At 40.8% G+C, this 22,106-nt stretch overlaps 1 protein-coding gene across 10 annotated transcripts in view; it reads left to right on the plus strand.

Annotated features, from left to right (window-relative positions):
* Window positions 1-22,106, plus strand: part of OXR1 (oxidation resistance 1) — a 241,077-nt gene that overhangs the window by 167,688 nt on the left and 51,283 nt on the right. For 6 of the 10 annotated variants that reach the window (XM_042869630.1, XM_042869625.1, XM_042869624.1 and 3 more), the window contains 2 exons: window positions 15,836-15,918; window positions 21,562-21,669. In XM_042869630.1, the coding sequence (XP_042725564.1) occupies window positions 15,836-15,918; window positions 21,562-21,669 (191 nt within the window). Of the gene's footprint in view, window positions 1-3,724; window positions 3,949-4,396; window positions 4,567-15,835; window positions 15,919-21,561; window positions 21,670-22,106 lie in introns of those variants that run through there. The other 4 variants (XM_042869631.1, XM_042869634.1, XM_042869633.1 and 1 more) reach the window with 4 other exon arrangements.

The following is a 22,106-nucleotide window of genomic DNA, read 5'->3' on the forward strand; positions in this document are numbered from 1 at the left end:
TTAAAGGGTTTAATAGGGAAATACACCTGAGAATGTGGAAGTTCTGCATGCCTCAGTTCTAGCTCCTCCTTCAGCGAATGCATATTCATTCTGCATTGCTTTATTTTTCACTGAAATAGCATTGGAAACAAACTGCAGCCCATGAATTTCTCTCTTAAGAGTTTATCTTTTGCACTAGAAAAAAATGATTCTTGCTTTACATTAGTTTTTAATGAAATCTGTTTTTAGTAAGAGAAGTTATGCTTTTATTCATGTTCTAATTCAAATCCCTAATTTAGTCACTCATTATAGGCTTTGCAACCATGTAAATGGATGGGATCTTGACCAGACATGGTAATTTAGAGGCAAACAGCCTCATCATAGCATCGAATGAGAATAGGTGCCTCCAGAATGGGTGCTGAGGCATTTTATTATGGCTGTCAAAATTACATAGTTGCATATAGGTGTTACTTACATCAAATAATATACAAACACTGGTTCTGACTGATTGTCAAATTATCAAAACCATGATTTCTCATCTCAGAAAGCATGCACAAATCTTGCTTCTCACAAGATAAAATAGAGGCTTTGTGTTAGTGCTTCTGTCCTTTTGTCTGCTGCTTAGTAGTGCTAAAACTTTGGCAAGACGGAAAGCAAGAGGCCCATATCCTGTACATCAAGCATGTGAGTGGCTGAGACCTAAGGAAACTGCACAGCATTTACTGGCATTTTGCCTGGAATTAGTTACTGCAATTAACAAAGTATTACGAATGAATTTCACAAGCAACTGTCCCCAGTATCTGTCCCCAGAGAAATTATACGTCAGTAACACTTGCTATGACATCATTATTTTTTTTATTTTTTTCTCCTTTAAAGTACTTCTATATACAGTTCTACCTTCAGACTTTACAAATATTTTTTTCCTTGTTGTGTTTTTATTTGATCAAAACTGATCCATGTTCTCTCATCCTTACACTGTCAGTTCTCTTAAGATGCAGCTCAAGCAGCTGTCTGCTTTATAATATCTGCTTCTGTGAGTGTTTACATATAGCTGCAGCATGAAGCAGATTTGGAGATCTAGCTGCTGATAATGTTAACCCTGAGGGGAAAAAAAAATACAAACATAGATATGCTTAGTTACTTTCCACTAAACTAAAAAATACTTTTAAGTGGATCATTTTTACTGTACAATTAACTCACCAGCCAAATGGATACTGGTGCTCACACTAATGGTGGCAGGGAGATTGGAGATTCAGGTACTTGAGGTCCCTTTCAACTCAGGCCATTCTGTGATTCTGTGGTGGTAACAGGCACAAACAATAGAGGGAAGGTAGAAGCAGCTCATTGTTTTGGATAGCAAGGTTTAAGTGATTGTAGAGTTAACAGAGATACATTTTTGGCACTAATACCACAGGCTAAAAAATAATCCTAAGGATATGTCATGTTGCACATTCAGAGATCAGATACGAAGTTCTTGTAGAAATTCTTATTAGAACTTTGTATATTCACAAAAACTGTTGTTTCTAGACACAGATGACATAAAGGCAGTATGATGAAGGAACGTTGATCTGTAAAGATGTTCAAGATCAATCCAAATGTAAAAATTATCATAAATATTAACAAAAATACTTACATTTGGTTTAGTTCTATGACAAAAAGGACATATGTTGCTCACTGAATAGGTCAATAGAAGGAAATATAATAACAGAGATGCATATGTGGCTATAATACTGGTGGACAAGCCAGCTCAAAGTTTCAAGGCACCTGATCATCAGTTTTAAGCATGTTTCTGGTGCAAAAACATTGGTGTATTTTCTCTAAAATAGAATAAGCAGAGCAAAAGACTGACTAGTTTTTCCACTGCCAACAGTAGAAACACTGAAATATAATGAAAACTAATTACAGTGTTTAGGGCAGGAGAAATCTGGTAGGCAGGATAGTTTATATACCAAACATCTAGTGGTACTTGGACCACGTAGTGCATGACTCTGCAGTTCCTGATTTATTCATTAATTCTAGAACTGACAGATCACACATTCATTTCTACTGGCATGTTTTTTAGAGGAGGGCAAGGGGTGAGGGAGAGGAGGAGCTAATTCTGCTGAAAATTCATTTTAGTTCAGTGAAATGTTTTATTTGGGAGAAAATGAAAATGGAACGTCGTTATCTCCTGAGCAGGAACTGATTTTAGTAGTAGAGGAGTTGATTTGAGTATACTGTTTACATCAAGTAACCCTCAGAAATCAGCACTCCAAAATGCTGACGTTAAACTCTGATTTAATTGAGCAGCTGCTACGAGTGAATAGGAGTTGAGATAGCTCAGCACTTTGTTCCTCTGTTCTGCCTACACACAATAGACTTGGCTCAACAAGAGCATTTTTTATTAAACAATGCTTTCATTTGCAGCTAGATGTAGCATATAATTGTATCATGCTCTGACTGGAATATAAGAACGTTAATTTACTGTTCTGTGTTCGTAATGTCTATGGCACAGGTAGTAAATATAGTAATCTTACTTCTGGCCTCCCCATCTGTAGAACACACATCTTAAGGCAGATGTCACTCATGAAACTGAATGCAGGAGATACTTTTCTCTATTAAAAAAAAAAAAAAAAAAAAAAAAAAAAAAGCTGGAATATGCTCTAATTGGTTTGACTTCTTTAAACCTTGAAAGTTCCAAGAAGTGTGTGCACCAAGAATGCAAGCATTCAAATGAACACCACAAATCAAATGATATTTTCAAAAATAAAGAAATATTTGTACATACACTATGTTAAGTTCTACTACAAGTCCGAAGTGGTTCCATGAGTTGTAAGGCTGAGTGAGGCCTCATAGTTCACCACCACTGATATGAATGCAGGGAGGACCTGGCTGGACCAGCACAGTGGTGGTTTCCTATGTGGCAGGAAAGTGTCAGAAATACAGCTGATCTAAGGCAAAAGCATGTAGTGTAGCATCTGGTCTTGCTTTTGCAGTGGTGAAGTATCCTGACAACTATAGCTGTTAGAGGACTGCCCGGAGAGATGCCCTATCCCTGGAGGCATTAAAGGCCAGGTTGGATGGGGCCCTGAGCAGCCTGATCTGCTTGGTGGCACCCAGCTCACACCACGGGATTGGAACTGAGTGGGCTTTAGTGTCTCTTCCGACCCAAGCCATTCTGTGATTCTGTGATCTCAGGGATCATTTTCATCCTCTTCAGTGAAAGGGAGCAGAGGTGTGAAAGTTTAAAGTCAGCAGAAAGCTAACCAGCACATCACTCTACAGCAAGGAGGTTGCACAGTGTAACCAAACCCTCTGAACTGCAGATAAGTTACAGGTGCATGTACCTTGACGTTAAAGGGAATTAGTGTCCCAAGTGTTCTGGTTACAAAGGGTAGCAGAGATCCAGGCATCCATTGCTCCTGCTTGTGGCTGCCAGCAGTCAGCTCTGGGGCGGGCAGAAAGCAGCCGGGCTGGGAGCAGATGGGCACTCCGAGATCTGCCCGGAGCGCATCTGTGGAAAAACGAAGAAACTCCGAGGCACCGGGATGTGAAGTCACTTTGGGAGGCGCCCTGAGGGGCGGCATCCCGCGTCCTCCGGCTGAGGCGGCAGCCGCTCCCTCACGGCGCGGAGCTCCCGCGGGGCCGCACCTCCCAGCCCTGCGCTGGCGGCCCGGGCCCGCCCGCGCCCAGCTCCGGCGGCGCAGCGGCTCCTTTAAATGGAGGCGGGGCCGAGCCCCAAAGTTTCCCCAAGTTGTGAAGCGGGGCCGGCGGCCGTGCGGAGCTGAGCGTGTGGGTTGCCGGTGGTCCCCGTGGCCGTCGGGAGCCCCTCCGCCATGGACTACCTCACCGCTTTCACTGGCAAGGGCGGCCGTCTGCTCCGCGGCACCGCCAGCCGCCTCTGGGCGGCCGTGCCCGGCGGCCTCCGCCAGGTCCGGTTCCAGGACAGCGTGAGCCGTGCGGTCCCGCAGCCCGCCGAGCCCGCGCCAGGTACCGGCGGGAACGGGGCCGGGAGCGGCCGAGCCGGCCGAGGGACAGAGCCGTGCGCCCCGCCAGGCCGCGCCGCCTCCCTGCTGCCGCCCGGCGGCGGGGCCGGCCCGGAGCGCGGCCTGTCCGGAGTGGGGCGGGGGTCCGTCCCGGCACCGACTCGGGAACACGGGAGGGAGGAGAGGCGGGCCGCGCGGTGCCGCCGCCTCGCTCGGAGCTTCGCCGGACGGGTGGCAGAGCCGCGGCGCGGGCCGGCTGGAAAGCGGCCCCGGGCTGGGGAGTGGTGAGAGAGGGCTGCCAAGGGAGGGCCGCGGCCTGGCGCTGTCACACCGCGCGGCGGCCGCCTCGGCACCTGCCCCGGCGGGGCTGCCCGGCGCTGCGTTCCCGCGGGTCCTCGTGGCGGTGGCAGCGCTGCGGTGTTCGCTTTCGCTCACGCCTCCCACGCGCCTGCCTGCGGTGCTGCTGATTGGGGCAGACTCGGCCGCAGCACGGGCTCGCTCGGTTGAGCGCTCTCTCCTGCGCAGGGCAGTTCCTGCTTTCCACGTGTTTCTGGGGAACTTGCAGGAGTACTTTAGGAAGATCAGAAGTAGTACATCTGCCTTTCGGTGGCCCGCTGGATCGGTGAGGAAACAGCAAGTGACTTCTGTATTATTCTTTGCTCAAATCTCCCCCCTTTCTGCACCGTGCTGTCTGTAAGGGTATTGCATCCAGATCGGCAAGATGTGCCGCGAGGAACAGAGGTGTGGGCAACGTGTGCACGCGGGTGTGTGGGCAGTGAGGGCTCCGGCGAAGTAATGCTACAGGCTGGGCTGAAGAAACAACCTGTGCCTTAACTGGTAAAAGCAGTGTGGCTGGGGACTGCTTAGAAAGAAACTGTATAAAGCTGTTTGTGAAAATGTCTTTCAGAAGTCTGCAGGGTAGTTAACAGTAAGTAGTGTTTTCAGTTTTTCAGTGTCAAGCAGCTCAGTGTTAAGTGGATGATCACACTGTAAGTAGGACTTTTTTTTTTAATGGTAAGAAATAAGATCTTAATGCAACAGTTAAGTGCCTGTGCAGAGTGTGATGTAGATGATGCTATTCTTGTTGTCTTGGGTCATACCTGTACAGGAGTACAGGTATGTACAGGAGACCAGCTATGTTTACACTGCTACACTTTCTGCCTTATTTCTCCCCCATCTAAAGGCATAACAGGATGAGAAGAAGACAGCAAGGTATTTCAGCAATGAGATTAAAATACCTTTTCATCCTCCACAAACTGTTGAAGGCTTGTTAACAGAGACTGCTAATATTCTTTTGTGGATGCAAAATGACAGTAAAACTCTTCAGGTGTTTTCAAGTCAGTTTTAAGGCCAGGTGTTCAGCTGTTGAAAAGTCTGTGGCATCTCCTGTAATATGTGATGACTTGGAGGAAGAAGCTCCTGTGTTGTTTTTTTTTTCCCCTCCTACTCAGGGGCAAAGGATTAGTTTGGACTGTAGCTTAATATCTTTTTTTTCCCCTCTAGCTTTGAGCATGGAGTGTATTTCCCAAAATATTGGTATGGTGTAATATTACATGTCAGCATTAGTGAAGGATCATTGCTGTTCTGAAATACAGAATGGATTTCTGTGTTCACAGAATCGGACATTCCTTTTTGACAGAAACATCCCTTGAGTTGTCCTAACCCATGCTGTGTGAGGCAGTTAGATCTTTGCTCTCCATGCTGCCTTCTTCACATGATTTAGGTCACTTAGAGGCAGAAGCAAATTCTCATCAAATTTAGAATTTTTCATGTAGCAAGTGTTTTGCTGGGCTTTGGAATCTGCCTGTGCCGTGGTGATGTGCTGTGAAAGCTGTAGCAGCAATTACAATACTTAAAGGAGAGGTTGGATTTCAAGTCAAAGGTGGGTACTGTGAAGCTAACCTAAACCTTAATGGCAGATACTAACTGTTCCGAGTGTTCTGTCTCTGTGCGGTGTTTTGGATCCAGCCCTTCCACTCCTGCATTTTTTTTCTGGTCAAATGCTGTATTGTAACAGCTGTTGTGAGCTTATATCCTCCTTCAGGTATGTGCTGAACAGATTTTGTCCCTTCCTGGAAGGGAGAAAGGTGAGGTTGAGAGACTGAATAGTGCCCTAAGAGGCTGTAAACCTGTTGGACCAGTTCATGTTGTTTGTGTCATGCAACCATGCATGTGAAGTAACTTTAAAAATACATTCTGTCCGCTAATGAGTGTGGTAGAAGATTTAAAAAAAAAAAAAAAAAAAAAAGGGGCAAAGAGAAACAAATTCTAGAGGAAGTATCCAGCTTCAAGACCAATGCTACCAGTAATTTCAGCGTCTAGTTCATTTTTGAGGGTGGGGGAAAAGCCACATAAATTTTACAGTAGCACTCCTGAAGATAGTCCATTGGTAACTTCTACAAGGAGCTGGTATGTATGTGTGGCTTGGATTTAGAGAGGAAGGTTTAGAACAGAATTTTAGAATCACAGAATGATTTGGGCTGGAAGAAACCTTAAAGGTTATCTCATTCCAACTCTCTACCATGGGAAGGGACACCTTCCACTAGATCATGTTGGCCGGGGCCTCACACAGCCTGGCCTTGAACACATCTGGGGATGGGGCATCAAGAGCTTCTCTGGGCAGCCTGCACCAGTGCCTCACCCTGCTCCAAGTGAAGAATTTCCTCCTTGTATCTAATCTTAACCTGTCTTCTTTTAGTTGAAAGCCATTATTCCATATCCTGTCATTATGCTCCCTAGTAAAGAGTCCCTGCCCAGCTTTTTTGTTGGGCCCCCTTAGGTACTGAAAGGCCCTTAGGTACTGAAAGTGGAGTATCGTCAGAGCCTTCTCCAGATTAAACAACTCCAGCTCACTCAGCCTTTTTTCACAGGAGAGGTGTTCCAATCCTGTGAGCATCCTTGTGGCCTCCTCTGGACCTGCTCTAACAGTTCTACGTCTGTTTTGCTCTGCTCTGATGTTCCCAGTACACACACTCCAGAGACTACAAAGGGGTCTCACAAGGACAGAGTAGGTGGGGGAAATCTCTTCCTTTGCCCTGTTGATCACCTCTCTTTTAATGCAGTCCAGGATACCACTGGCCTTCTCAGCTGGAAGTGCATGTTGCCAGCACATGTTTAGTTTCTCATCGACACCCCTCCAAAACCTTCTCCTCAGTCTCTTTCAGTCCATTCTCTGTCTTGATGCTTGAGATTGCCCTGACCCAAGTTCAGGACTTTGTGCGTGGCCTTGGTGAACTTCATGAGATTCCTATGGGTTCGCCTCTCAAGCCAGGTCCCAAGGGCATCCTTTCCCTCCAGTATGTTGACTGCACCACGCAACTTGGTAGCTGTGTAGCTTTTGTCTGTTGCTGTGTGTCATAGGTGTTCATATAGTGAAGTTATGTGCGTTTTTATTTGCTTTAGTATGTGACTTGAGGCTTTAGGGAATGTGTGATTAAGGATTATCTTCACTGCAGAATTATTAACTTGAACTTTCAGTTTGGTTTGAGTTTAATTCATACAGAACTTACTGAAATGAGCTAGCAGCATGTCTTATAACTTAATATGCCATTTGTTTAATCTGCTACAGAAGAGAGCGTGGCTGGCACTGTAAGGGACATTATTTTGCTTCTTTTGTCTGGTTCTTGTGAGACCACATATGCATTACTGTGTCCTGTTTTGTGCAGCACAGTTCAAGAAGGCTGCTGAGATTTTGTAGAGGGTCTAGCAGAGGAATGCCAGTCTGTTTAGGAGTTTAAGGTATATGACTTATGAGGGACTGAGAGAAGGCCTTCAGCCTTGCCCAGAGGGAGGCAGAAGGGTTCAGGTACAATTAAGGGGGATTTAAGGGGGTGTGATTGTGCTCAGTAGTAACAGATGATAAAAGAGGGGGCAGCAAGTTCTGGCTTATGAAGTTTAAACTAGATGGTACAAAGAATTTCATTAGGAGGGTAGAACATGACTGGTACAGATGACAGGCTAATTTCCATCAGTTTAAGTCTTGCTTCCTTGACTCAACCAATCCCCAGCTGATGCGATTTGATGTTGACAGCACCTCTGCTTTAAAGCGGAGTATGGAATAGCTGCACTGAGGAATTTTCTTCCAGGTAACAGTGGTCTATTACTTATAGCCCCTCCTAGGTGTTCTCCCCTCACTTATGTCTGCGGCCCATTTGTGAAGGGAGGAGCCAAACATCAGAAGCAGTATTGACTTCCTGCAGTATATCTTTAAGTACGGAAGTTGAAGAAATGAGGATCACTCATTCAGAACTCCTAGTTCAGAGTATCCTCTCGCTCAGTCTGTAAGGGGAATTGTTCTTGCTGCCTTTTTTTTTTTGAAGACTTTGTGTTGTCTTCTCCCCTGGGCTCAATTGTTTGTTCAGATTTCAGCCAAGTGGCCTGTGGATTTATTGACACTTCTGTCATATCAGCTCTCGACTGATAACAATGCACAGTATATCCAGTAAGCCATGTGTCCTGTACCTGCTCTGTACTCCAGTGGAGTAGCAGCAGAGCAGTAGAAATAAAAAGGGCAAAGTTATAGCATATTTATCAAGTCTTACTGTAAGATTTGGGATAAAGCAGTAATAAAATAACATTCAACGTCTTTTAAAAAAGAAGAGGTCGGTTATTTTCTCACATACTTAACTTCTAGGAACTTAAATTTAACAGGTCTGTGATAAAACATGGTAGAAGCTTCGAATTGAGGAGCAACAATTCTCCAGGCTTTCTTGTACTTCATCTAGATCAGCATGTATATGTAAAATGTACCAGCACCTTTTAGTAAGACATCAGTGCTTCTCTCTCACGTCTGAAAATACTTCGCTTGATAGAGGCATAAGAAGAAAATGTAATCTTGGAACATATCAGGCTGATGACTCAGTCATCTTGTGATATGTTAATATATGCACAGTCTTTTCAACTTGTGCGCCACTGTTTTGTATCAGAAATTGTGTTCCCTGCATATGTGATATTAAATGATCTTTTGCTTCACTTTGTGCTTTGTACTGTTACATTTCACCTTATTTGCTTTCTCCAGGCTTTTTGGCTGCAGAATTCCTCATGTTGCTGTAATCTTCCTTTGCTATTGATGTGCTATCGGCTTCCAAGTCTGTTCTGTAATGTGTGATTAAATTGCTTTTAAGACTAGTCCATTGGGAACTCATTAGTATATCCCTCTATTCTGTTAATTTGTTTCTCTTTTCCCTTTAGCTAGTCTTTGGCATAGTTGACAATTTTTAATCCAGTCTTTACCACACAATAGGGTTCTGATATGAGTTGTTTTACTGAAGTGTTGTGTTCTGGTCATTTATGGGTTAGTTTATAATCTAGGTACAATTCATTCTAGTAACATAACCTTTGACTGTATTGTGCTTCTTGTTTTAATGTGCTGTGCAAGAATTAACTGGAAAAAGATAAAAATGCAGTTTCTAACGTTAAAGTAGTTTTAAAGCTGATATTCTGTTGGGGTCAGACATGAAAAGGTGACCTGCATAGCACATGGAACTCTTTTCCACGTAGAGCACTGTTGTCCTTTTGAACTTCATAAGGTTTCCTTCAGTCCCCTCTTTCAATCTGCCTCCATCCTTCTGAGTGGCAATCCTGCCCTCAAGTATGTTGACTTCTCCCCTCAGTTCATGTGTACAGTGAGGTGTCTATTGAAGCACTGATTATGATTTCACATGCATAGCAGATCTATTTACATATTTGCAGAGCAGTTTTGGAGCACAAGTCTGCAACATCAATAGGATGAGCTACCTGATTTTGTGCTCTTGAGGGGCAGGGACACACGCAGCATAGAAATGCCTTCATCTTAAATATGAAAAGGCCAAGTGTAAAGTCATAAAAATCTGGCCTAAAGATTGCTTGATATTTATTTATTTATTTTGCTGCTTGCTATCCAAATTGCATATGTGCAATTGTGTTGATTTGGTGTGCAATGTACAAATATCTGAAAGTGAAGGGCAATTAATTTGTTCGTTTTCAAGCATTTGTTTTCCATCTTAGTAGAGTATTCAACTTTTTTGACTTACATGTTTCGTTGTCACATAGGTTTGATCTGCAGGAAGGTTCTACAGTAGGTGGAGCATGCAGCTGTGTAGACTAATGTGTTAAACTATATATGTGGACTTTGGGAAAACAAGGAAGGAAGCTTACTAAGACATCCTGTGGCATAATCTGAAAACTTGAAGCATTTCTGTTTACCCTGACTGTGAAACATTCTTTCAGAAGAAAGTCAGTGTGGCATAAGTGACAGAAGGGTTGTGTGTGGAGCTGGCTGTAGGTCTTCCTACAGTTTGGAGAAGTGCCCTGCTAATACAGGATGCCTTAAATCTGATTCTGCTGAATGTGGCTTGTTGGTTGTTTTGTTTTGGTTTGTTTTTTAATCCTCAAGTCTTGTGGTTTATTATTTTTGCTGAAGTGCTGTACTCCCAGCTGGATAGCTGAAGGACGGCACTGTGTTACCACAGGGATCACCAGATGAATTGGTGTTGAGTTTGTGTTGTAAGAAAGAGCTGTTATGAAATGCTTGAAGTGCTGATGCAGCATTAACAAGGTCTTACATGCAGTTAGTTTGGGACTCTTCATTAAGGAGAAATGAAGAAAAGAATCATGAGAGCAGTGATAAAAATCAAGATTTTTGAGAATGTGACTGGCTAGGAAAGACTGAATCGCAGTGTGAGAAGCAGCTGCTTAGCATAAGCAAGAGGAATGAAGAGGGCATTGTTTATGAGGCTGCCTTGGTCTGGGCTGCTGAAACTTCATCTAGCAAGCTTGTAACTCATAGCATCTTGTAGCCTACTTTTGGGTCTCTTTCCCTTCCCCCCCCCCCAGCTCCCTTAAGACATTGAGAGATAACTGAAAATAGTAGTCACTTTCTAACTGTGGAAGCAAAGCTCTGCTGAGATGCTGCCCCTGCTGTTTAAAATTCGAGGGGGCAGGGGAACATGTCTCCAAGCCTTATAGATTATAAAGATTTCTTAAACTGTTTTTCATGAAGAACCAAAAAGATTTTAAAGATCTAATTGCTACCGAGTGGATCAAAACTAATAAACTATACTATCAATTCTTCCTCTGTTACATCAATTAGAAAATTGTTTCATGTGGTGCTAAAGAACAACATATTAGAGCATCTTCCAAAACAAGATTACTTTTCTTACTTCCTTATGTGATTCACTTCTTAATCTTTACCCCATATGTTCTGTGTCTGTTTTTTGGTGGTTTTTAAGATCCTGCAGAAGATTGCCCTTGACAGGCATTTAACGAGTCTGCTGCCTCTGCCTCTCTTTTTAAACTCATGCAAATCTAATGTATAATGTACAGTTCTTGTTTGCAGTAATAATAAAAAAGTTTTACTTCCATCTTCTTGATCCTAATAAGCTCAGCTACTAATTGCAAATAATTTCAATTAATTGATGACTTGTTCAGCTTGCTTTATTTCCAAGGATGCTTGTTTAGCTTATTAATTTTTTCACCTGGAAATTGGTCTTAAAGTTTTGTTAACTGTTATTAACTGTTCAATTGATTATTTTAAGGTCAAAGTTCCATTATCTAAAACTCTTTGTTCCTCAAACATAATGTTTCTAAAATTCTTCTTCCTACTTTGCATAAACGAATGCATAGGAATAATGAGAGTCCTGCTCTCTACATCTGTTGGTGATTGTGTTCACAGTTCTCTTGCTCTGCTCATCTCATTTTCTGTTTCTGTATACTTGTATCCAGCATTCACACTGTGTGTTGGTCTGGTGTCATTTTGCAGACTCTCCTCTGTATCTTCCTAGTGCTAGTCTTGCAAGTCCTACACAGTTCAAATACTTTCTTATTTGTGGATGTGACACCTACTCTTCTGCTTCAAGACTTCAAGGTGTGGTAAAGAGACAGTCCTACTGAAGAGCATTTTAGAATTAAAGCATGAACTCAAATGTTACAAAATGTCTCCTTTTCACAGAATCACAGAATTGTAGGAGTTGGAAGGGACCTCCAGAGATAGAGTCCAACCCCCTGCTACAGCAGTTCCCTGATCTCACAGGTCGGCATCCAGGCAGACTTTGAGTATTTTCAGAGAAGGAAACTTCTCAATCTCTGAGCAGCCTGTTCCAGTGCTCAGTCGCTCTGACAGTGATGTTCTTCCTTGTGTTAGTATGGTACTTCCTGTGTTAGTTCCTGCCCTTTGCCCCATGCTCTCTTTTTACTCATCACCAAAAAGAATCCACCCTATCAACTTGACTCCTGCTCTTTAGAAGCGTATAAACATTCATGAGAAAACAGTTCTGAGTTTTGTTTGTATGAAGCACTATTGCTGCAGATCTAATAACATTTAACGAGTGCACTTCCTGAATACACTTGACTCCTGAGGTCCTGCATGATACAGTGTGATTAATGGGATCAGTTCTTTCTTACACTTGAGCTCTGAGAACAACAGTCTCTTGTAGCCCAGCAGGCTTACTGTTGGCTGGTTGTGTGCAGCTTACTAAGATGAGCCCATGTGGAACAGTGTTTTCACCAGAGAAGTAAATTAAAAGATAGGACTGATTCACGTTGGTGCTGGGGTCTTCTCAGACCTCTGCATCCTGCTCTGACAGTTGTTTCAGCTTTCCCTTGCCTCCTAGAGCGCTAGGAATATAAGGATGGCTGAAAGATTATTTGACTTTCCTCTGAAAAATAAATAGCCCACTCATTCAGCGTGAGAGTTTTGGATGCTTTACAATATGCCATCAGGGATATAGAATGCCTGTCTTTGCTATTCTGGCTCATTTCTGTAGCTGAAATACCACTTAGTTTAAGTTCATGACACTTTTGGTGACATGTACAGATTCTCAATGTACAGATAGATAGCTTAAGCATTTGTTACTGATGGAGATTTGGAGTCTAAATAGCAGTGTCCTATGCTTTGCCAGCCAGGTGGCACAAACATAGCTTAGTGCTACTTGCATCCATCTCCTCTACCCTCAGGAGAGTTACGTCAGAGTCAGGAGTGAAGCATCCTGTATCCAAATGGGGAGCAGGAAATAGTGCTATCACAGAGGGAAAGAATTGAAGTGGGCACTGAAGTAGGGGTCAGAATTATTGCCTTAGGCATGGAAGGGAATGTACATTTAAAAAGGAAATTAAAGAAGTATATATACTTCTGGGTACCTTGTGCTGTGAGATCTCGTGGGATTTGCTTTCCTTACATGTGCTCACAGCAGGCTTTTTCCCTGCCCTGGTTGCTGTTGTTTTTCTTAAGTGACATGAGTGCACTGAAGTCTGTGATGCACAGTGAGTCCATCTGCTTTGAAAAGCAGGTATGGATTAGGGAGGAAAAAAGACATATATGCAAATGAGTGTGTGTGTGTGTGTGTGTATATATGTATATATAGCGCTTTTATATACAGGATTTATATATTTCTAGCTAATGGTGGCATGTAAAGATGCTTCTTCTAATAGAGACCTACTCAATGTATAAATTTTTAAGATATGTATGGGGTCCTGAATGAATTCATTTTGTCTTACTGCATCTTTTGACTTTTGTTTATGAGTATTTGAGCTGAACTGCTGTGGACAGAAAATCAGGCTGCTGGTGAAGTTCTAATAAGATCGGAAAACTTGGAACAGCTACAGGTCTGGTGGCTGTTAGCAGTGATCCACACCTTGCCAAGGGTGTGCCTGTTCTGCAAGGTCAGGTAGGAGCTGTGGCAAGAAAATGCTTGATCTGGAAGAAGAGAACATTTCTTTTAGATATTTGCTTCTTTTTTTTTCTTTTTAAGATACAAATAGTAATTTATGGAAGACGTACATTTTAATGTGTTGAATGAAGATGCCAGGATGCCAAGCTACAGTTTTTCAGACTCAGAATTCCTAGAGTGTGTTTGAAAGTAGGTTTAACAGCTTCATTATTGATCATAGCTATTAAAAGTTACCATAATTAGTCTATATATCAAAAGTTTATCTTGTGAGTATGGGAGCATTCTTGCTCACTTAGTTTTTAATATGAGGGCTGCTCTGAAATTAATGCCTTTTACCTTATTATGTTGATTCACAATGTTGGGGTGAGTGTTGTTGATAAGACAGTAGAGGTTGAACCTTCCTATGCCCTGTATCAGTTGGAAGACAGTGGAGCACATTGCCCATCTTGCCTGGACTGTCCTACCTACCACATAATCTAGATTCAGAGCCTTCTGACTCCTTTTGGTTTGGGCTGATGAAAGATGGACTGCATGGGAAAAATTTCCCTAAGAAATGACACTGTCATAGCAGCTGTGAAACAGAGTGTCACCTCAGCTGGTGCAGATTTGAATGCAGCATGCTGGTTTTTGTTCATGGCTGGCTGTAATGCATAGCTAGTGGTGGTGACTGTGTTGAAACATACTGTTTGTAGCTGAGAATTTGCTTCGTCAGTGCTATTGTGCTGTTTGTGTCTGATAAGTTTACATGGAAATAAATAGGAGGCGTTGCTTTAGAAGCGACCTGTGTACATACAAAATGTGGAATTAGCTTAGTGACAACTCCCTTGTAAAGTACTTAACATTGCCTGCTGGAAGTTGCTTTTACTATGGTCCTCTACAACTTTAGTACTGTTACAGTTGTAAAAAACTTGGTGAAGTTTTAGATTGCTTATTATTTTTGTCACTTCAGGACTTCCTAAGCAATTTGTGCTGCATTCCTTTTTCTCTTGTATCTTGATAGCTTCAACTAACTACCTGTGTATGAATTTGGGGGAGTTGGGATAAGAGGATTCCTACAAGCATTCTTCAATCTCTTTTCCAGTGCTGGTGTCAGGATACCAATTAAAAACAGTGATGTGTAGGAGTCACTGCAAATCTGCATCAAGCTTACGTATTAGCTTAAGTAAATGCAGAGCATTCTTTCTGCCCTCAATGTATCTGTGGTAAGGTAGTGCAGAAGAACATGTTTTGTAAGGTTTGTTTCTTGTTTTCAATGTGTTTTGAAATGTTCAACTGAACAGATTCAGGTATGGCAATAGAAATTTGAATGTTTTGAAAAATACTGTAATTAATGTCAGTGCAGCATGGAAACATGACATCTCATTCATTAAATATTTTGGGATCCTATGTAGCAGATATACTACCGTTGAAGATGGAAGCCCTGTAGCAGAGGTACAACTTAATAGAATCATCTAAAAAAAAAAAAAAACCCAAAAAAACCCACACTTGCCCGTAGATGGATATATTAAAAATAAACTTTTCTAAAGATATGGTATTAAATAATTTCTGTTGAGTCATGTAAATACACTTTTCTGTTGTCTTAATCATGATGACATCAAGCTGATCAGTCAAAAACTAGAATATACTTGAAGTACACATTATTGATCGGTTCATGAAATGGAGGTCATCTAGATAAGAAGCAGCAATAAAAGGAGTATTCTTGTGTTATTTATTTAGTATCTTAACTGTTTATTCATAGGGTGTGTTTGCTACAAACAAGATAATTCTGAACTTAAATATGAATGCACTTCATTTCACACAAAAGCTTTAAATACTCTGTCCTTACCAAACAGCATGCAGCTTAAAAAAGCTCATAAGTTCAAACACCCCAGAATTCCAGACCACCTGCCCACTAGACAAAAGCAGACTGGCTGTAATAGAAAACCGATTAAACCAGTACTTCCAGAAGTCTAATGGGGTAGATTGCCTCTTTAGTGTTTCTTCTTTAATAGCTTCCTGGATGCTAGCAAGTACTTAGCCTGTTGATTGATTCCTAGTTATCGGTGGTTTATATTGGTCAAATGCTTAAAGCATTGCAAAGGAATGAAGTCGTTATCCTAGCAGCTGGCTCTCTGTTAGACAGAATCACTGGGAGCAAGCTGTGTAACCAGTGAATTAGATGTCTGCCCACGGGGCTGTAGTCAGCAGCCTGTGACAGTGCTGAGAGGAAAATGAATTTAACACGCGCATTGCCTCAATTTCTTTCAGACACTGGCCAGAAGAAGACGGCAGACAAGAAAGATGGGCGACGAATGTCTTTTCAAAAGCCTAAAGGGACGATTGAATATTCTGTAAGTTGCTGCTTGATTATTAAAATGTCATTGCAAACCAAGTGCAGATTTAGTTTCTTTACAAAATATAGGCAAACTGGTGATATGCATTGCCTTTAATCTTAGAATCTGTGTAGTCGACGTTTTTTTTTTTTAAATTAAATGAGCAATTAGATAGCCAGTAGTACTTGAGTAATGCTTTTTTAAATCCCTTCTTCATAAGTTTTTTGCTTTTTTTCATAAGAAAAAAAATAAACTGCCAACACCAGACTAATCAGCATGTTACGTAAAGCTGAACCATTTAGCCAGTTAGAAACAGTAAATAATATTAGTTAAAATCACGTGCATGTTGCCTGCTTTCAGCACTGCTAATGAACTGTGGGAATCAGGAGGGGAAAAAATAGAATGAAGGTTTTTTTGGTTTTTTTTTTTCAGGGTAGGGAAAGGTTGGCTGTATTTTGGTACTGACCTTACAGCTGCCTTCTAATAATTTCATAGATCCATACCTTTTGCAGTACAGATCTCATCCTCCAGCAGTATCTGAAAATGGAGCCTTTCTCTGCCTGTTCTGTTCTTGAAATGACCTCAAACTGTACTGCAGTCAGCTTTTCACGTTTGTGGTTACTAAGGGAAACTGAAGTGAGAGTTATCTGTTTTGTGTTATACACTGGAAATAAACCTATAAATAATTTTTGTAGAGTTAACATTAAAGCGGGAGAAGCCTATCATGGTTATTTTAAATGCTTTTGGAGTTGGTCAGGGTAAAATAAAAATGAGAATTTATGAATAGCTTTATTTGATTTCTTTGCCGTTCTTATTATAAGAATAAGAGATAAGGAAGACTTAACTCTTAGTGCTACAGTAAACTGAAATGATATGGTTTAATGACTATGAAGTCTATGACAGTAATTTGAAGAGAGTCAGAGAATGTGTATTAAAGCAAGATGCATTCCATTAGCTTGATTCCAATTGGGAGCTTAAGAAAGCCTTTAGTATGGGCTAGAATTGAAGTTGAAATTCAAAACAAATTTCAGCTTTTTGAATTCTAGCTACTGAGGAAAGGTAAATGTGACTTCTATTGGTTTTGTTCAACTCTGGGGAATAAAGGCTGTGCTTTTCTTCTGAAATAGTGAATAAGCTTCTGAAACATAGCGTATGTGAAACATAGTCATGAGAAGATTCTGCTATCAATTAAAGAAAGCACAAGTGTATAGTAGAGCAGAATCTTAAAACAGTCTTAAGCCAGAGTTATTACCACTGAACTGTCACTCTTCAGTTCATCTTTTTTGTAGTTTTTTGGTGCTAAGTCCAGCTTCTAGATATTCTTTACTAGTTTGTGTTAGTTAAAAGCAAGTTAGTCTGGATGCTGAGAACAGAACTACAGTGGCTCATGAATGCAGCTACTCAAGGTAGAATTAGGAGTAATTTTCATTCTTATCTCAGGGAGTTCAGGTAGCAAGTGCTTTTATGGTGATCATCAAACAGGTCAAGGTTTGCTAGATTTCAAACTCAGATGACTATTTGGAACTGTAATGATTGGCTGAACACACGTATTTTGGAAAGTAGAGAAGTGATGTGTGCCTTTCTAGAGTGATTGGACTCCTATAAACTACATACTTTTTTTCCTTGATGCTTCATTCCAAAGCCAGGGCTGTGTTCTTGTCTGACTTCCTGAGTTGCTGCTGTCATAATTTTTTTTTGAGTTTAGAAAGTGTACATCACAGTAACAGTGTGTTACTTTATTTATCCTATTGTTAGCTCTTTAAAATTGGTTTTGGTGGTGTACTTGCGATATTTGAAGACCTTGTCTTTCTTGAAATTACATGTTACAGAAACTATGCTTTTTAAAAATTAGTGGACAAGATCACAATCTGATATTGGCTGGTGTTGGGCTGAAGCATTTGGCAATGGTGTTTTCTTCTCTCAACAGCTCTGCTGTCAGGAGGGTTGCCACCCACTGGATCAGTTGGCCAGGGCCCCATCCAACCTGGTCCAGATCCAGGGATGGGTCATCCACAGTTTCTCTATTAGACCTATTCCAGTGCCTCATTAGTCTCTGAGTTTAAAAGAAAACAAACAAACAAAACAAAAAAACCTTCTGTCAGACTGTAAAATAGTTGGTTTCTCTCCTGTTTTATAAGATGGAAGGTCATCATGGTTTCTCCCTGGAGCCTTCTCTTCTCCAGGCTGAAAAAGCCCAGTTCCCTCAGCCTTCATAGAAGTGCTCCAGCCCTCTAATCATCTTTGTAGTCTTCCTCTTGGATCTGCTCCAACAGTTGCACGTCTTTCTTGTGTTAAAGGCACCAGACATGAATGCAGTACTCCAGGGAGAGCCCCATGAGGTCAGAGCAGATGGTGACAGTCAACTCCCTCTCCCTGCTGGCCACCTCTATTTTGACATAGCCCAGGATACTGTTGGACTTCTACAAGTGTGTAGTGTTGACTCATGTCTAGCTTTTAATCCACCAGGGCCTCAAAGTGCTTCTTAGCAGAGTTGCTCTCAATGTGTTCTTCTCCCAGTCTGTAGGCATATCTGGGATTGCCCCAACCCACGTGCATTGTGTTGTACTTGGTCTTGTTGAATCTGATTAGATTAATGTGGGCTATCATTGCAAGCTCGCCCAAATCCCTTCAGATGGCATCCTTTAAATAAAGTTCTAAAATAAATTTGCCAACTGTTAATCTGGCAGAAAAGAAGGTATTTGTGTACTGGTTTGTGACAAATGTGGATAGAAGTAACAGTCTTCATATGAAATAAGGGCTAATGAGAGTTACCTATGCTTAAATGGGACAAGGGGATTTGAAGGGTGTTTGATCTGGATAGTGATAGAAGAGTAAAACAGGCTATGTGGACCTTAAGTATCTATTGCTCTAGCTAGTCATATGCATAACATCTGCTTTTCTGGCTTAGAATTTCATGCTTATTTTTATACATATGTAAATGACTACAGAAGGTAGAAGCTAAGGACAGGGACTTGTTTATATAGTTACACAACACAGTTGGCTAGAAGGTCTTGCTCCCCACTGTAGCAAAGCTACACTACTATCCTTTGTGATTTGGCTGTCAGTTTTGTTGTAGTGTATGGAGTAAGTTGTAAATATCTGGTCTAGTTGGCTTTTTTTTGCTATCTGCTTTGGTACCAACTAAAAGGAGGATATGAGAATGCTGTGATTTATGCATATCTGTGATCATGTAGTACTGTGTAGTGCAGAAGCCATTTGCACCTGAAATACCAGAAGAGGTTTTAGCTGCTTTGTGTACCTTAATGGCAGCTTCCAGTACGAAGAGCTACCATAATGCAGGAATAACTCTAAAAAAGCAACTTGCCATTTCTTTGGCAGTAGTTATGTTTAATGAATTCAGGCTGACAAATGCACCTTGACAAAAAGATAACAAATTCTGTATGGAAGGAAATTATTCAACTCCTGCTTTCAAATCTTGATATGACTTTAGGATACTGTAATATATAAAAATACTGCTTTTAATAAGTAATAATGCAAGGAGTAATGTATTGGTATTTGGTATCCCAAACTACTGTTTTCAGTCGAAGTATGATAGTCTTTGAAGTACATGGTGCTTGTAGCACTTGTTACAGGGCAACTTTACTCTGTATTTAAAAAAACTTTGCACCTTTATCAGTTAGGCGTTCTTGAAATTCCTGTAATGTATTCAGAAGAGTAGGACCATAGAACATTCTGAGTTGGAAGAGACCCATTAGGATGTGATGTAACTTTGAAAATGTTAATTAAGTATTCATTTTCCTAAGTTCTTTTAGGTCAGTTTTGAGTTTTGGAGCAGACAAGTGGGAATGTGTTTTGAGGAGCAATTATTTAATGTTGTATATTCTACTTGGGCTTGGCAGCAGATATGAGGTGTATTTACCAGTATTCTCACAATGTCAATAAAATGTATTAGTGTTAAATATTTCATCATTCAATTTTAACTACGTTATATGTACTTACATTCTGGTATAATCCTTACTGCTTCTGTCAAGAATGAATGTCTTGTTACATTCTGCTGCTAACAGTAAGCATTAAGTTATGCTCTGTAGAATGGTAGTTCATCTGAAACTGTCCAAAGTAGACTGTGATTGGGAGCTGGCTAGCCAAGGACATACCTCTATGCTACACAAGTAGAGCGTTTTAGTCTTTGGGTTCTAAGCACTGCATTTTCCTGTGTGGTTGGGTATAAGGTGGGCCTGCTGTCAGACCAAAAGCTATTGCTTGTGTGTTGTATTGTATGCGTACTTCATGACCCTTCCTTTCTTCCTTCACCTCAGCCCATTCCCTTTTTGTTCTGCCTCTGCTAATTCATTCAAGCAGAAGGGAAGTATTTTTACCTTGTAAGTTTGTTAAGAGTTGACAGGGCCCACAGACATGGGATTCCTATGTCTTTAAGGAAGAACATAAAGAGCAGAAGATGCATATCACAGGGGGTATGCAGTCAACTAGTGATATCCACTTGCTGTCGTGAAAGCAGGTGTGTAGAACGCAGAAGGAAGAAAATGTGGTGTAGTTGTCTTTTTCCCCTTTCTGTTCCTTATCCCTTGAAAATTATGTTTTTTAAAAAAGGAGAAGCACTTAGCACAGAAAGGATTCTTTTCTGTATCTGTCAAGTAAACTTAAACTTCAGTGAATAAAAGGAAAACTAAACCTGTGAAAAATAAATTTATTCAGTATAATTGGTAAGTATTAGAAGAGGTATATATCATGCAGGTGTAAGCTGAGGGACAGATGAGAAGACATTTAAGACTGAAATTAATGGGATTTTTTTTTATTGCTGTGATCTGTATTTAGACTCAAAAATATACTTGTGCTTATAGTGCTTCATATTTTCTTAGCTGATAAATGTTTTTCCTTTTTTTTTTCCTCCTCGGTACAGTGTTTATGAAGCCATGTACTATTGTGATAAGCTTCTAGTTGCATCCTTGTTTATCATATGATTATCATTATCCTTAAATACTTCCTATGTACTTTTTTGTAGATGGGATTTAAAAATAAACTACTCTCTTTGCTTTCTTCTATTGATTAATATTGGATATGTTTTGGGAAATGGAGAGAGGCAGCAGAGGTGAGATTGAGATGGTGAAAAAAATACTACTTCACTCAGAAATCACAGACTCTAATATGCTTGTATTCAGTCTTTCAATACTAGCTGATCTGTTTTGCTGATCTTGTTGATGTCGGTGATTTTTACTGGAAAATCAGATTAACAAGCTTATTTCAGTAGGCAGCTTGTGTATTAGCACTTATGGGGGCTGTCTCAATTTTTAGGTAATTGAAGAATGGGATATGAGAAGATAAAGATAGGGAGGATGTGAGTGTCTGATTTCTTAGAGCATAATGTATGTGTCCAGGAGTCCCCAGCATTGAATTTACACAGCAAGAGTTTTGGTGCTATATCCAACCTGCAGCCCAGTGTGTGACTGACACACTTGGTTTCCTGGAATCTGAATGGGAAGGCAGGTGTTATCATACAGGCTTAAATTAGACTAATAACCAGGAGGTAGTTAACATTTTGGAGCAGTCCAAGGTATGTAGACGAAAAGTTTATGAAAAAATCTCAGAAAATCTACGTAAGATTAAAAGTTACAAGGTAGCATTTGAACTAACTGCTTACAGATTTGATTTTGTTTTTCTTTTCTTTCCCTCAATTTAATACAGGTGGAATCGAGAGATACTCTAAACAGTATTGCCTTGAAATTTGATACAACACCCAATGAACTGGTTCAATTAAATAAGCTTTTCTCCAGAGCAGTCGTTCCTGGACAGGTACTATTATACTACGTATGTTACTTACTCAGCAAAGACTCTTTTTTTCCCCCATATTTTTCATCTCCTATCAGATCAAGTGTTAAGTCCCTAACATCTCTGTAAAAAGGCTTTTTCAGTTTTATTCTAATCTGTGAGTTCCTCATGCCTTTTAAAAAACTTAAAAAAAAAAAAAAAAAAAAAAAAAGGCAATTAATGTAACTATCTCTCTCTAAAGTCAAGCAACTTTGGTTTTTAAGTTACATGTACTTAATGGCATAATGACACTTGACACAGGCTAAATATATATTTGTGAATATATATAAGGCTATCTAAAATAATTTCATAGTACAACTTACAAACATTGATTCTGACTGCATGCTACTGCTTGCAATTCTGCTTCAGTAAATCTAATGCTTCTATTCCAACCTTAAAGCTTGCTGTCATTTTAGCAAGGC

This window comes from Lagopus leucura, unplaced genomic scaffold (assembly GCF_019238085.1).
Source record: "Lagopus leucura isolate 7727_CA_CO unplaced genomic scaffold, USGS_WTPT01 Super-Scaffold_100002, whole genome shotgun sequence".
Lineage (NCBI taxonomy): Eukaryota > Metazoa > Chordata > Aves > Galliformes > Phasianidae > Lagopus > Lagopus leucura.